At 45.9% G+C, this 13,732-nt stretch overlaps 1 protein-coding gene across 1 annotated transcript in view; it reads left to right on the forward strand.

Moving 5' to 3' along the window:
* The window catches only part of RASA2 (RAS p21 protein activator 2), a 451,771-nt gene that overhangs the window by 219,117 nt on the left and 218,922 nt on the right, over positions 1–13,732 (forward strand). The window contains exons 7-8 of the mRNA XM_082249978.1: positions 6,488–6,560; positions 8,091–8,167. Coding sequence (XP_082106104.1) covers positions 6,488–6,560; positions 8,091–8,167 — 150 coding nt within the window. The remainder of the gene's footprint in view (positions 1–6,487; positions 6,561–8,090; positions 8,168–13,732) is intronic.

Below are 13,732 nucleotides of genomic sequence, written 5' to 3' on the forward strand. Positions count from 1 at the left end.
TGAGGGGGTTGATAATTCTCCCCCTGGCTCGCCTGAAGAGCTTGCAATCATGGATGAGTTGATTGCTTCCATTAAGCAGACGCTACGTTTGCAGGACGAAGTGTGTCCCCCCGCTGCCTTGGCGGCTTATGGGACGCAGAGGAAACGCAGGACGCCGCAGGTTTTTCCCTGCAATGCTGATTTTCAGCGCGCTGTTAAGGATCAATGGCGCGATCTGCGCAAGCCTTTTGCGGTACCAAGTAAATTCAAGCTGCGTTATCCTTTCTCGCCTGCCACTGATGAACGGTGGTGTGTGCCTCCACCAGTGGATCATGCAATTGCGGTTTTGAACAAAGCCACTGCGATTCCTGCAGAGGGTTCCCCTGTTTTCCGTGATGCCACGGATAGGAGACTGGAGTCTCTTGCCCGTCATACTTATTCTGTTACGGGTTCTATGCTTAAGGCTCTGTTTGCTTCTCTCATGGCGGCCCAGGCGATCGCAAGTTGGACGCAGATGCTTAGGCGCGTCCTAGTGGCCGATTCGGCCTCGGCGGCGACCCTGGATATGGTGGATCAGATCCACCAGGGTGTCATGTATCTGTGTGATGCGGACCTGGACCTGATTCCGTTGGCTGCACGTGTGCACAGCGTGGCGGTGTTGTCTCGCCGCCTGGTTTGGTTGAAATGTTGGTCGGTGGACCAATCTTCACGTAAGACCTTAGCCAATCTGCCTTATGATGGGTCTCGCCTTTTTGGGGAGTCCCTGGATGTGTTGATTAAGGGGATCACCGGGGGTAAGAGCACTCTCTTGCCCCATTTCCCCAAGGCTAAGGGGGCTTCTGGGAAGAAGCATGCTAATTTTCGGCCCCCTCAGGGGTCCTTTCGTGCCTTTCGGCCGCACTACAAGGGCAAACCGTTCAAAGGCCAAGGCTCTCAGAAGAAGCCCTGGTCTGGGAAACAGAAGTCCGGCCAATCCGGACCTGCAGCCCATAACAGTTCGGCCTGAAGGGGCGCCCTCACCCAGTTTTGGGGTGGGGGGACGCTTGCTCGGTTTTCTTCAGCCCTGGTTGACCCGCGTGCGGGACAGATGGGTTCAGGAGATCGTTCGATCTGGTTACAAGATCGAGTTTCTCTCTCGGCCGGAGAGCAGATTTTTTCCCTCAAATCTTCAACTGTCTCCAGAGCGCCTGCGGGATCTGCACCTGGCGGTGCGGGACCTGAGGGCTCAGGGAGTGGTGGTTCCGGTGCCTCATCGGGACAGATTTCGGGGGTTTTATTCCAATCTGTTCACCGTGCCCAGGAAGGAGGGCAAGGTTCGTCCGATTCTGGACTTGAAGGCTCTGAACCGCTCTGTGCGGGTTCGCAAGTTCCGCATGGAATCCCTGCGCTCGGTGGTGGCTGCCCTCGTTCCGGGGGAATTCATGGCCTCCATCGATTTGAAGGATGCGTACCTTCACATCCCCATGTTCGAGGGTCATCAGAGATACCTTCGATTTGCCATTGCGGAGGATCACTACCAGTTCGTGGCGTTGCCCTTTGGTCTTGCCTCGGCTCCGCGGGTCTTCACCAAGGTGCTTGCACCGGTTCTGGCATTATTGAGGGCCCAGGGCATTTCTGTCCTGGGGTATCTGGACGACATTCTGGTTCGGTCTGCGACCAGACAGGGTCTGGAGGAGGACCTGTCTGTCACAATGCAAACTCTGCAGGAGTTTGGTTGGACGATAAATGTTCCAAAGTCGACACTGAGTCCGTCGGTTCGTCTCCCCTATCTGGGAATGATACTGGACTCGGTGCAGGCGAAGGTCTTCCTGCCGGAAGACAAACTCAGGACTCTTCAGGAGGAAGTCAGGTCCCTCAGGGACGTTCCACACTCGTCTCTGCGGACGTGTATGAGATGTCTGGGATTGATGGTCTCGGCCTTCGAGGCGATTCCTTTCGCGCAGTTTCACACGCGGGGTCTCCAAGCGGAGATCCTGTCCAGGTGGGACGGGCGACCTCAATCTCTGGATCTTCAGATCTCGTTGAGTCTTCGCACCAGGGAAAACCTTCTGTGGTGGCTCCAGTCCCCGTTGGTGTCCGGGGGCAAGTCGTTTCGTCCGATCTCGTGGACGGTAATCACCACGGATGCCAGCCTGTCGGGCTGGGGTGGTGTTCTGGGCGTTCTGTCCGCCCAGGGGACCTGGTCAGAGGGGGAGTCTCCCCTCCCGATCAACATTCTGGAATTGCGTGCGATAAGGCTCTGTCTTCATCGCTGGACGGACCGGCTGCAGGGCTGCCCGGTTCGGGTGCAGACGGACAATGCCACGGCGGTGGCCTACATCAACCACCAAGGGGGCACCAGGAGTGCCCGAGCGGCTCGAAGTGGCCGACATTCTATCTTGGGCCGAGACTCATGTCCCGGCGATAACGGCGGTTCACATTCCGGGAGTGGAGAACTGGCAGGCGGACTATCTGAGTCGCCAGACCCTGGATCAGGGGGAATGGTCTCTCCACCCGGCTGTCTTCCAGATGTTGTGCGCGAAGTGGGGTCTTCCAGATGTGGACCTGTTCGCGTCTCGCCTCAACTACAAGGTGAAGAGGTTCGTGGCACGGACGCGCGACCCTCGGGCAGACGCGTCGGACGCGTTAGTGGCCCCGTGGCATCAGTACAGGCTGATGTACGCGTTTCCACCGATTCAGTTGCTGTCCAGGTTCCTTCGCAGGTTACACTCGGAACGCAGCACGGTGATTCTTGTGGCACCGGACTGGCCTCGCCGGTCCTGGTACGCAGACCTCGTGAATCTGGCGGTCGACGCCCCTTGGCGTCTGCCTCTTCGAGACGATCTACTGTCTCAAGGACCGATTTACCATCCTGCTTTACAGTCGCTGGCTTTGACGGCCTGGCTGTTGAGACCGAGGTCCTGAAGGAGAAGGGTCTCTCTCCAGAGGTCGTTCATACTTTGATCAACGCGAGGAAGTCTTCCTCGGGGAAGGTTTATTACCGTTCTTGGAAGGCCTATTTTGCCTGGTGTGAGTCCAGGGGGTTTTCACCCCGCACGTACTCTGTTTCCCGTGTGCTGTCTTTCCTTCAGACGGGTGTCGATCAGCGTTTGGCGCTGGCTACGATAAAGGGTCAGGTGTCTGCGCTGGCCGTTCTGTTTCAACGTCCCGTGGCTTCCAACTCCTTGGTTGGCACCTTTATTCAGGGTGTGCGGCATCTGGTTCCTCCTAGGAGGGATCCTTTGCCCCCTTGGGACTTGAATCTCGTTCTATCTGTGTTACAACGTGCTCCTTTTGAACAGATCAGGGAGATCTCGTTGTCTATGTTGTCCAAAAAGGTCGCCTTTTTGGTGGCGATCACTTCGGCTCGCAGAGTGTCGGAACTGGCGGCTTTGTCCTGCAAGTCTCCGTACCTGGTTGTTCATTTGGATAAGGTGGTCTTGCGACCTAATCCTTCTTTTCTGCCGAAACGAGTTTCGGAATTCCATCTTAACGAGGATATTGTTTTGCCTTCGTTGTGCACGAAGCCTAAACATCCAAAGGAGATGAGATTTCACTCTCTGGATGTTGTTCGGGCGATAAGGGTTTACCTTCAATCGACTGAGTCTTTTCGTAAGACGGACTCCTTGTTTGTTCTTCCAGAGGGTCCTCGGAAGGGCATGGCGGCTTCGGCCTCTACCATCGCCAAATGGATCAGGCAGACCATTGAACAGGCCTATGCCTTGCAGGGGAAGGTTCCCCCTGTGCCTGTGAAGGCGCACTCTACTAGATCTCTGAGTACGTCTTGGGCCTGCCGTCATGGGGCTTCTGTAGCCCAGGTGTGTAAGGCGGCGACTTGGTCGACCGTGCACACTTTCACAAAATTCTACAAAGTAGATGTTCAGGCATCGGCGGATGCTTCCTTTGGCCGCAAGGTTCTTAGTGCGGCTGTTCCCTAGGGTCCCTTGTTGGGGACTCCTGGCTGTTGGGATAGTTTTTTGTATCCCCTGGGTTTTTTGTCTTTTCCTGGGTTGTTGCTCCTGTTGAGCACTTATTTTTGCTGTTGCCCAGCTGGTTTCCTTCCTTTGGTAAGGTTCCTTTCTTTGATGTGGAGACTGCGTTGCCTTTCGGCGCGGATGCGTTTCCCACCCCTCATGTTTGCACTGCTTTGGGACGTCCCCATATGTGACGAATATGAAGAGGCGGCGACTGTCGGAGGACGTAAGAGAAAACGGAATTTTTGTAAAATCTTACCTGTAAAATTCCTTTCTCTGAGTCCTCCGACAGTCGCCGCCCCCGCCCCTCTTTTGGGGTTTGAATGTATACTCTACTGCTATTCCACTAAAACTGAGATATGGTTGCAGGAAGTAGGAGGGTATTGACTGAGGGGACCACCCCTTGAGGGTGGGATATGTTAAAGCTTTATTGTTAACATATTCTGTTGCCTAGCTACTCCTTCGGAGCAAAGTCTAATACCCATATGTGACGAATATGAAGAGGCGGCGACTGTCGGAGGACTCAGAGAAAGGAATTTTACAGGTAAGATTTTACAAAAATTCCGTTTTTTTTTTTTAAATTTTTGGCCAATTTGTTTTCTGCTACCCATGTTTGGTAAAAAAAATCGCAATAAGCGTATTTTGATTGGTTTGCGCAAAAGTTATTGCGTTTACTAACTAAGGGAAAGATTTGTCATTTTTGGTGTGTTTTTTTTTTTAACGAGTAATGGCGGCGATCTGCGATTTTTTTTTTTTTTTTTTTTTTTTTTTTTTTTTTTTTTTTTTTTTCGGGACTGCGACATCGCGGCGGACAGATCGGACCCTTGACTGACATTTTTGACACTTTTGGGGGTACCAGTGACATTACTGCAGTAATCAGTGCTATAAATATGCACTGTTACTGTAAAAATGACACTGGCAGGGAAGGGGTTAATTATATTGGAGAGGGAGGGGTTAGTGTATGCCTGGTGCTTACTGACGTGTGGGGGGGGGGGGGGAGGTGACTGTGTGAGACAGGGACAGATCGGATGTCCAGCTATGCTGAACACTCCGATCTGTCACTCCCTGTCACTGAGGAGATCCGCCCGCTTGTGTTTACACAGGCGGGCGGATCTCCACACTAGATCCCCGACGATCGGGGCAGAGCAGCGGCGATCGCCGCTGCTCCTCCCCTGGCCCGACTCCCGCTGTGAATGAAAACAGCGGGAGCGTGCCTCCAGCGGCGCGCGAGCGCCGCCTACAGGGGAGGAGTCTGGCGACGTAGGTCTACGTCGTCAGATGGGAACGAGCCACTTTGCTGCAGTAGTACTCCGGTACTCAGTGGCAAAGTGGTTAAGGTGCATTCTACGTGGATGGTTAGTGCCTCCTGGACCTTCCGCCATCAGGCGTCAGTGATGCAGGTGTGCAAGGCGACTACTTGGTCGTCAGTGCACAATTTCACAAAATTTTACAAAGTAGATATACTGGAATCTGTGGATGCTGCTTTTGGCCGCAAGGTTTTGCAGGCTGCTGTTTGGGAGGATTAGTCCTCTTTGAGAGTGTGTGTTTTTTCAGATGAGCTCTAGTTGTTCCTGGTTGAGCTTCATGTTACCTGGTTGATTAGGTTTAGCCTTTGGGAATTTTTTTTCCCACCCTCATGTTTGACAATGCTTTGGGACGTCCCAATGGTAAAAAAGCTTCTGGAGCTGTGTCCGCCAATAAACAAAAGAGAAAATTAGATTTTTGGCTTACTGTAAAATCCTTTTCTCTGATGTTCATTGATGGACACAGCACCCACCCCTCTATTGAGTTGGGTTATATTTCTTCTGACACTGCTTGCAACAAAAATGAGTGTCTAGCAGGTAGGGGGAGTATATCCCCTGGGACTGCCCCATAGGCGTGGTAAAGTTTTTTTTTTTTTTTTTTCCTGCCTAGTGTCCTACTTCTGTAGGGGGCAGCATAACCCAATTGTCAAGAAGATTCTGGAGCTGTGCCCGTCAATGCACATCAGAGAAAAGGATTTTACGGTAAGACAAAAATCCAATTTTATTGGAGTCCATTGAGGAACACAGGCCTTTCCCTCTGTGTTTACTTGTTCTTGGTACTACTTTGCAAAGTGTCATTTTCCCCTGTAGGTGGCAGTGTAACCTGACAGGTTAGGGATTTCTGTGTCATTTAGTGGACTCCAAGTAAAGGACATCATGTGTAAATTGTACTTAAATGCCATTCAATTTACCTGAAGTCAGACCTGCCTTTGGTAGGGGCAGCGGTAGACAAACCTGCTACTCCAGTTGTGGTGAAATTACAAATCCCAGTAGACACTCTGCCTCCCAGAGGCAGAGACGTGACAGGATTTGTAGTTTCACTATGGATAGAGTGCCAAGGTTTGCCTGCTCCTGTGGAAGAGAACCTAAATATGGTTAACTGCAGTCCAACAGGCACCAGAATTCAACCCACAGACACTGGACTGGGGAGAGCAGGAAAGTATTTCCATTCGGATTACAATGTAGGCTATGATTTTCTTTTTCTATATAACAGAGAAAGCATCATTTTTAATTTTTGGCATTCACTTTTAGGAACGACCAAAAGAAAACAAAAGTGAAGAAGAAAACCAGCAATCCCCAGTTCAATGAGAAGTTCTACTTTGAGGCAAGTTGAAACAAACAAAATTTGAAATTTCCCTCACACATATGATCTGTTCTCTTAAAACTTGGTGGTTTGGGGATATTTGGGTTTTCATACCAACTTGCAAGATGAAACTAAAAAAATGAATAAAAACAAAAAAAAACAAAATGACTAAAGAATTTTTACCCACAACACCTCTTGGGAACACAATGGCTTAATGTGTGTCCTCCATGGCTTACTGCTTTCAAAATGTGAAAGTTATTCTACATTGGCTGGCTGGTTCTCTAGCTATCTACATCTTGCATATAACCCATTTTGTGTTGCTTGTATTCTCCCGGCACTGTAACCATTGTCAATAAAAGCATATGATTGGGAGCAGCTGTATTACCTGTGGCTTTGTGGCAGCTTTTCAGGATAGCTTTAGATCAACATTTCAGAACTTTAAATGCCCGCGTCAAATATAAATGAAAATGTTGTTTTACTGTAGAACAAGAGAAAACTTTTTCTTTCTTTTTTTTTTTTTTTTTTTTTTTTTTTGTGCACAGTGGGGAAGAATTATAACTCTTTGGTTTTAACATATGGGACACAGAAAAAAATCTGACCGGAGTTCTAAACTTTTCCCCCTACTGTACTAAAATCATTTTTTATTTTTTTTTTTGTAATGCTTTTTGCTCTCACTGTATGCCTGCTAAAACATTGTCAGCATCTCAAGAAGTAAGGGTAAATCTCTCTAAGAGCCCTGCATAACAGTAAAAACTTGACAAGAGCTGTAATCCTTCCTCATACATACACTTTTTAGCTATACTATGTGAACACATTCCTAATATGCATAAACAGTGTGTATTAACCACCCATAACTATAGAACAGAGAAGTATGACCTCATTTTTCATCAGTTTTCAATGTTAGGCTCCTTTCACACGGCCGCTCCGTGTGAGAGCTCCGCTGCGGAACTTTTTTTTTTTTTCCACGGACCGGATGACATTTCTGTCATCCGCTCCGTGTGCCCGCATATCATCCCATCCGTTTGCGGATGATATACGGACATAATGTAAGTCTATGGCATTGCGGATGTCAGCGGATGACACCGCTGACATCCGATTTTCCTTCCTTTCCGTTTTTTACACGGAAGGAAAAATGGGGTTCTGTTCCATTCGTAAAAACGGAACAGAACTGAAAGGAGGAAAATCGGGTGTCAGCAGATGGTATTCCGCTGACACCCGCAGTGCCATTCACTTACATTATGTCCGCAAATCATCCGCAAACGGATGGGATGATTTGCGGCCGTGTGAAAGGACCCTTAGGCATGTAAATGGCTTTCGTGTGTTTTTTTGTTTTTGTTTTGTGTGTTATTTTTTTATTTTATCGAATGATATTTCTCGGCAGGGTGTCAGTTGTGTGTTAAAATATTTTCCCTTACTGTACAACCTATTTTGTGTGATGTATGTTTTTTTTTTTTTTTTTTAAAGGAAGGGTTTGCAGCCTCTATATGGTGTTACTGACTGTATTGGTAAATATAAATTTTTATAATAAGTATAAATGTCTCTTTTTTTCAGGTCACAAGATCAAGTAGCTACACTAAGAAGTCCCAATTTCAAGTAGAGGAAGAAGATATAGAAAAACTAGAAGTGAGGTTTGTAGCTCAAAGTTGTATTGTTGTGCTATAAAACCATTCTTATAACCTCTGCGTTTGGGAAAGGTTACACAAAGGGTTGTATTTCAAAATAAAGAAAACTAAAAAAAAATCTGCTGCTTCAGTTAAACAGACGCAATACAAATGGAGAGTATTTTACTTGCCCAATGATTTATTTCTTCAGTTTATCCAGTGCAGAAATGTATACAGCTCTTATACACAAAACAGGTTTGACAGACAGATGGTCAGTTAAGTAAAGTAGCACTTACAGATCTTGACCTTTTATGCATTTTTTCCTCCTTCAGCCTAAGCTCTGCTGTCCAGGAAATGCAAGATACTGATGCAAGTTCTCCTTAGAATAACAAGTGATCCTCGCCTAACCAAATATTTAATTCTATACAGTTAGGTCCATACAGTAAACCCCCCTCCATTGCGGGGGTTACATTCCGAACCCAGCCACGAAAAGTGAAAATCCGCGAAATAGAAAAACCCTATTAAAATGCATTGTAGGCATGTTTTTTTTTACTGTCACTGTACGTGTAAAAGCATTTTAAGGTCTTTAAACACACTTTTAAAACAATAGAAACTCATTTAAACACATAAAAGATACTGAGAGACATAGCAAGAGCTATGGAAAACACAAAAATATTTCATTTTTAATGATTTATATAGTAAAATAACATTACAAAAAAAAACCCCGCAATATACCGGGACCGCAAAAACTGAACCGCGATGGAGCGGGGGTTTACTGTATATATTTGGACACCACTACAATTTACATACTTTTTGCAACCATTTTTATACACAGTCCCCCCCATTTTCAGGGGCTCAAATGTAATTGGACAAATTAATATAATCCTAAATTGTTCATTTTTAATCATTTTGTTGAAAATCCTCTACTGGCAATGACTGCCTGAAGTCTGGAACCCATGGATTTTACCAAAGACTGAGTTTCCTCCTTTGTGATGCTTTGTCGGGCTCTTATTGCAGCTGTCTTCAGTAGGCATGTGACGGTATCAGATTTCCATGCTGCAATTAATTGATTAGGGTTTTGCCACGGTATACGGTATTATCACGGTATTCAATTATTAAACTTAAATTATTAAATTTCTACCTCACTTCAATTGCTGAATTTAGGGACTTTGGTTCACTTTTGCACATTATTATGTAGTCAGTCAGTACAGACTCTGTGAACCAGGCCTAAAATAAGCCATCATGCAGTGTCTGGCCTACCTGGTGATGACTGGTCCTGGCGCTCGGCTCCGATCTGATAGCCTGGTCATTAGGGGCAAAATCCTTGCGGTCCAGAAGTGGTTAAACCTGCAGGAGGACCGGTGTTTTTATTTATAAATTACTTTACTATTGCCTTAGGCCTGGTTCACATGTATGCGGGTTGTGGTTCACATGTATGCGGGTTGGTGGTTCACATGTATGCGAGTTGGCGGCCCACATTTGCACAGGCATAGCAGCCCATTGATTTGAATGGGCTGTTATGCCCTCATTTTCTGCAGAAAAAAGGTGCATGCAGCATTTAAAAAAAAGCAGAAGCAGAAAACGCAGGCATAGCAGCCCAAGCCCATTCAAATCAATGGGCTGCTATCCCTGTGCAAATATGGGCCGCCAACCCACATACATGTGAACCGCTAACCCGCATACATGTGAACCAGGCCTAAAGCAATAGTAAAGTAATTTATAAATAAAAACATTGGTCCTCCTGCAGGTTTAACTACTTCTGGACCGCAAGGATTTGCCCCCTTAATGACCAGGCCATCGGATCGGAGCCGAGCGCCAGGACCAGTCAGCAGGTAGGCCAGACACTGCTTGATGACTATATAATAATGTAATGTGGGCTGCTATGCCCGTGTATGTATTTCCATCCCTCTATCTATCCCTCTATCTATCTATCTATCTATCTATCTATCTATCTATCTATCTATCTATCTATCTATCTATCTATCTATCGACAGTATATGGTAAAAGTACTTGCAGAGACTTGCTTGTAGAAGGCACTGTGTCTGTGCTGGGAGCTGTCTGATTGGTTACAGGGAGGAGCTAAGTCTCTCACTCTAGGATCATATTACCAGAGCTGTTTCTATTGAGTGAGTGAACTGCTGAGTGAGTGAATGAGTCATCCAGCTCACTGAAATGTATCAATTCTAAAGTCAGACTTGAGAAGCAGAGAAACACGGTATTTTAAAAATGCCACAATAACAATACCGTGGGTATGCAATACCGCGATATATCGAATTACCGAAAACCGGCATATGTCTAGTCTTCAGTTGTTCTTTCAAAAATGTAATATAAATTACAAATAACCAGCTGCTTAAGCAATCTGTGACACAAGATGCAAGAATTGTGATAAATATATGAAGCAGCGCTAAAAAATTTAAAACTCCATGTCATGAAAACACAAAAATGAATCAGTATAATGACGTCAAACTTATTAGGTGAAAAACGTGTATTAAGAAATCACGCCAAACATATAAATAGTGCCCATAAGAGCCCATACACAAGGCCTGAAAAGGAAAAATATATGTGAAACAAAGTCCAAAGGAAACAAATTGTCCATGATTCACTTGCTCCACCAGTGTCTCCACAATCAAAATTCGTAGTGTGTCCACCACCAGGTGACACCAAGTATTAAAGCCTCTTACCGGATCCTGTGGACCATCATATAGTATGGTCAAATCAAATACATGTGTTACATCTCCTTATAAAGGGAGACTCCAAAGCGCCAAACATGATCAAGTCATGGTTGGTTCATCACCAGGATGAAAGATAAAAAAACATATACGCCCGTCATGTAACCCATAAAAAACCTTTATTCAAAAATTACAAGTAAAACTTGCAAAGGAAATCGCACTAAGCAAATCCTTGGGCAATAGGTTTTAAAAAAACTTGCATATAGCAATAAAAAACAGATACAATTGCTCTCCCAAAAATCAGCAAGCCGTGTGGCTGCATCGGACTCTCCCGCCATTCAAATAGCATGCTTGATGATGAAGCGTCGTAGCCATGCCCAACTAGTTTTGTCAAACAGATGATGTTGTTGGGGGACTGGCTTACAAATCGTACACCACGCTAGACCTTTTAAACCACTTGCCTTCTGTGCACTTATACCCCCTTCCCATCCAGACCAATTTTTAGCTTTCAGTGCTCTCACACTTTGAATGACAATTGCGCGGTCATGCTACACTGTACCCATATGAAATTTTTATCATTTTTTTCACACAAATAGAGCTTTCTTTTGGTGGTATCTAATCATCTCTGGGTTTTTTATTTTTTACAAAAAAAAAAGAAAAAAGACAGAAAATTTTGAAAAAAAAAAAAACGTTTTTCTTATTTTCTGCGAGTAAATTTTGAAAATACATACATTTTTTCTCCTTCACTGATGTGCGCTGATGAGGTGGCACTTATGGGCACTGATGAGGTGGCACTGATGAGGAGGTACTAATATGCCGCACAGAGCACTGATAGGCGGCACTGCTGGGCACTGGCTGGCGGCACTGCTGGGCACTGGCGGGCGGCACTGCTGGGCACTGGCGGGCAGCACTGCTGGGCACTTGCGGGCGGCACTGATTGCCACTGGCGGGTGGCACTGATGAGCACTGATGGGCAGCACCATCAGTGCCCACACTCAGTGCCCATAGTGCTGCCAGTCAGTGCTCATCAGTGCCTAGATGAGCAGGCACTGATGGGCACTGACTGGCAGCACTATGGGCACTGATTGTGTGCACTGATGGGGGCACTGATGGCGGGCACTGTGGGCATTGATGGTGGGCAGTTAGTGTGTTTGGTGTACCTTGTGTAATCGGGGCACTGGTGATCAGTGCCCTGATTACTTTTTTTCTTTGTCCCCGACGGCTGATCTGCTCTCTCCTTCCTCACACTGCAGTCTCCATGTGAGGAAGGAGCGCTGGCGATGAGAGATCATCTCATATGTTTACATATGAGATCATCTCTCATTGGACGGTCCGATCACGTGGTGAATGGCCGCTGTGATTGGCCATTCACCACGATCTGTGATCGGCTGTGTCCAAGGGACACGGGCGACACAGATTTTCCCCGATGCGCGCTCGCAGGAGCGCGCGGGGAGTGTGTGTCTGGGAGGCCGTTTAAAGACGGCCTCCCGAAAATGTGAGTCCGCGCTGCAGCCGTACTTCGGCTGTAGCGCGGATGGGAGGAGGTTAAATGCCTGCTGATAACCAGGCAACCAACACTGTGAAGTGCTCTTTATTGTAATGCAGCACATCTTGATAGCAGGGAAACCAAAGAGAGTTGGGCCCCTTTCACACCTATGCAACTTGTCCTGCGACTTCGGACTGCAAAGTTGCATGACAGGTTGTACTCCATGATTTCCAATGAGTACCGTTCATATCTGTGCGACTTCAAGTCGCAAAGACTTCAAAGTAGTCCCTGCACTACTTTGGTCCAATTTTTGAGGTCCATAGACATAGGCATTGCTTCAAGTCCAATCAAAATCGCGTCCAACAAATTGTGGTAAAATCGCATGCCTTTTAGGTCTCACAAGTGTGAAAGGGACCTTATTGTAAAAGCCACCTTGCAGTGTGAAACTACAGGAAGAACTCCATCTAGTGGGAAAGCAACATATTACAAAAAAAACTAAAAATTTAAAAATGAATCAATTAATATAATTTTTATCAGATAAACAGCCTGCTGCTATTGTTTGTGCAAAACTACATATGAACATTATCCTAAAAACTGATTATTGTAAGGAAAAAATATTCTACAATAAAACACCTCTATAGACCTAAAACCACCCATGCCTCACCCATTGGTGAATGCAGAGTGCATATACAGAATAATTAATACCATCAAGGGAAAAAAAGTGGTAGGTCAGCCATTCTTAAAAAAAAAAAAAAAAAAAGCAGTTCATGTTCCAATCAATGTTCATGCCAAAGGGCACACAAGTCTTCAGGCTGTAAATCCACTTTGTTTCTAAGCAATTTCTCACCTGGTATTACTGCCTCTCCAATGTGGAGAAAATTTATTGATGCCCAGAACGGTAGTACCAGTAGGATCTCTACCCTGGCATCTAGCAAAATGTTTAGGCACATTGATTTACAACACCTGCCTAATGTTTGAAATGTGCTCTTTCGGACAGGTTAGTAATTTCCTTATTGTCCTACCGACATATTGGTAGCCACATAGGCAAATTATCATGTACATGACATTTTTAGTGTCGCATGTAATCAAGGAATTTTATAGGTTTTGTTAGTCTGATTGGATGAAAAGGAGTTAATTTTCCTACCCTTAAATGCATTTATCCTACAAACCTTGCATCTGCGACAAGGATAGAAACCACGTTTTTTGGAGGGTCGATTATGTTAGAGGCCACAATATTTCTCAGTGATGGGGCTCCTCTAAAGATGACATCAGGTTTTGCTGGAATCAGAGGACCTAGAACAGAATCATTTTGCAAAACCCTACAGTGTTTTTTAAATATTTTCAATAAATTCATGTTGTTGTGAATAGGTAGTAGGGAATATTCCACTTCAATAAATATTCCACCTCTTTTCCTTCAAAAGCTCCCTTGTTACTTTT

This window comes from Pelophylax lessonae (genome assembly GCF_965119305.1).
Source record: "Pelophylax lessonae genome assembly, chromosome: 3".
NCBI classification, from domain to species: Eukaryota; Metazoa; Chordata; class Amphibia; order Anura; family Ranidae; genus Pelophylax; species Pelophylax lessonae.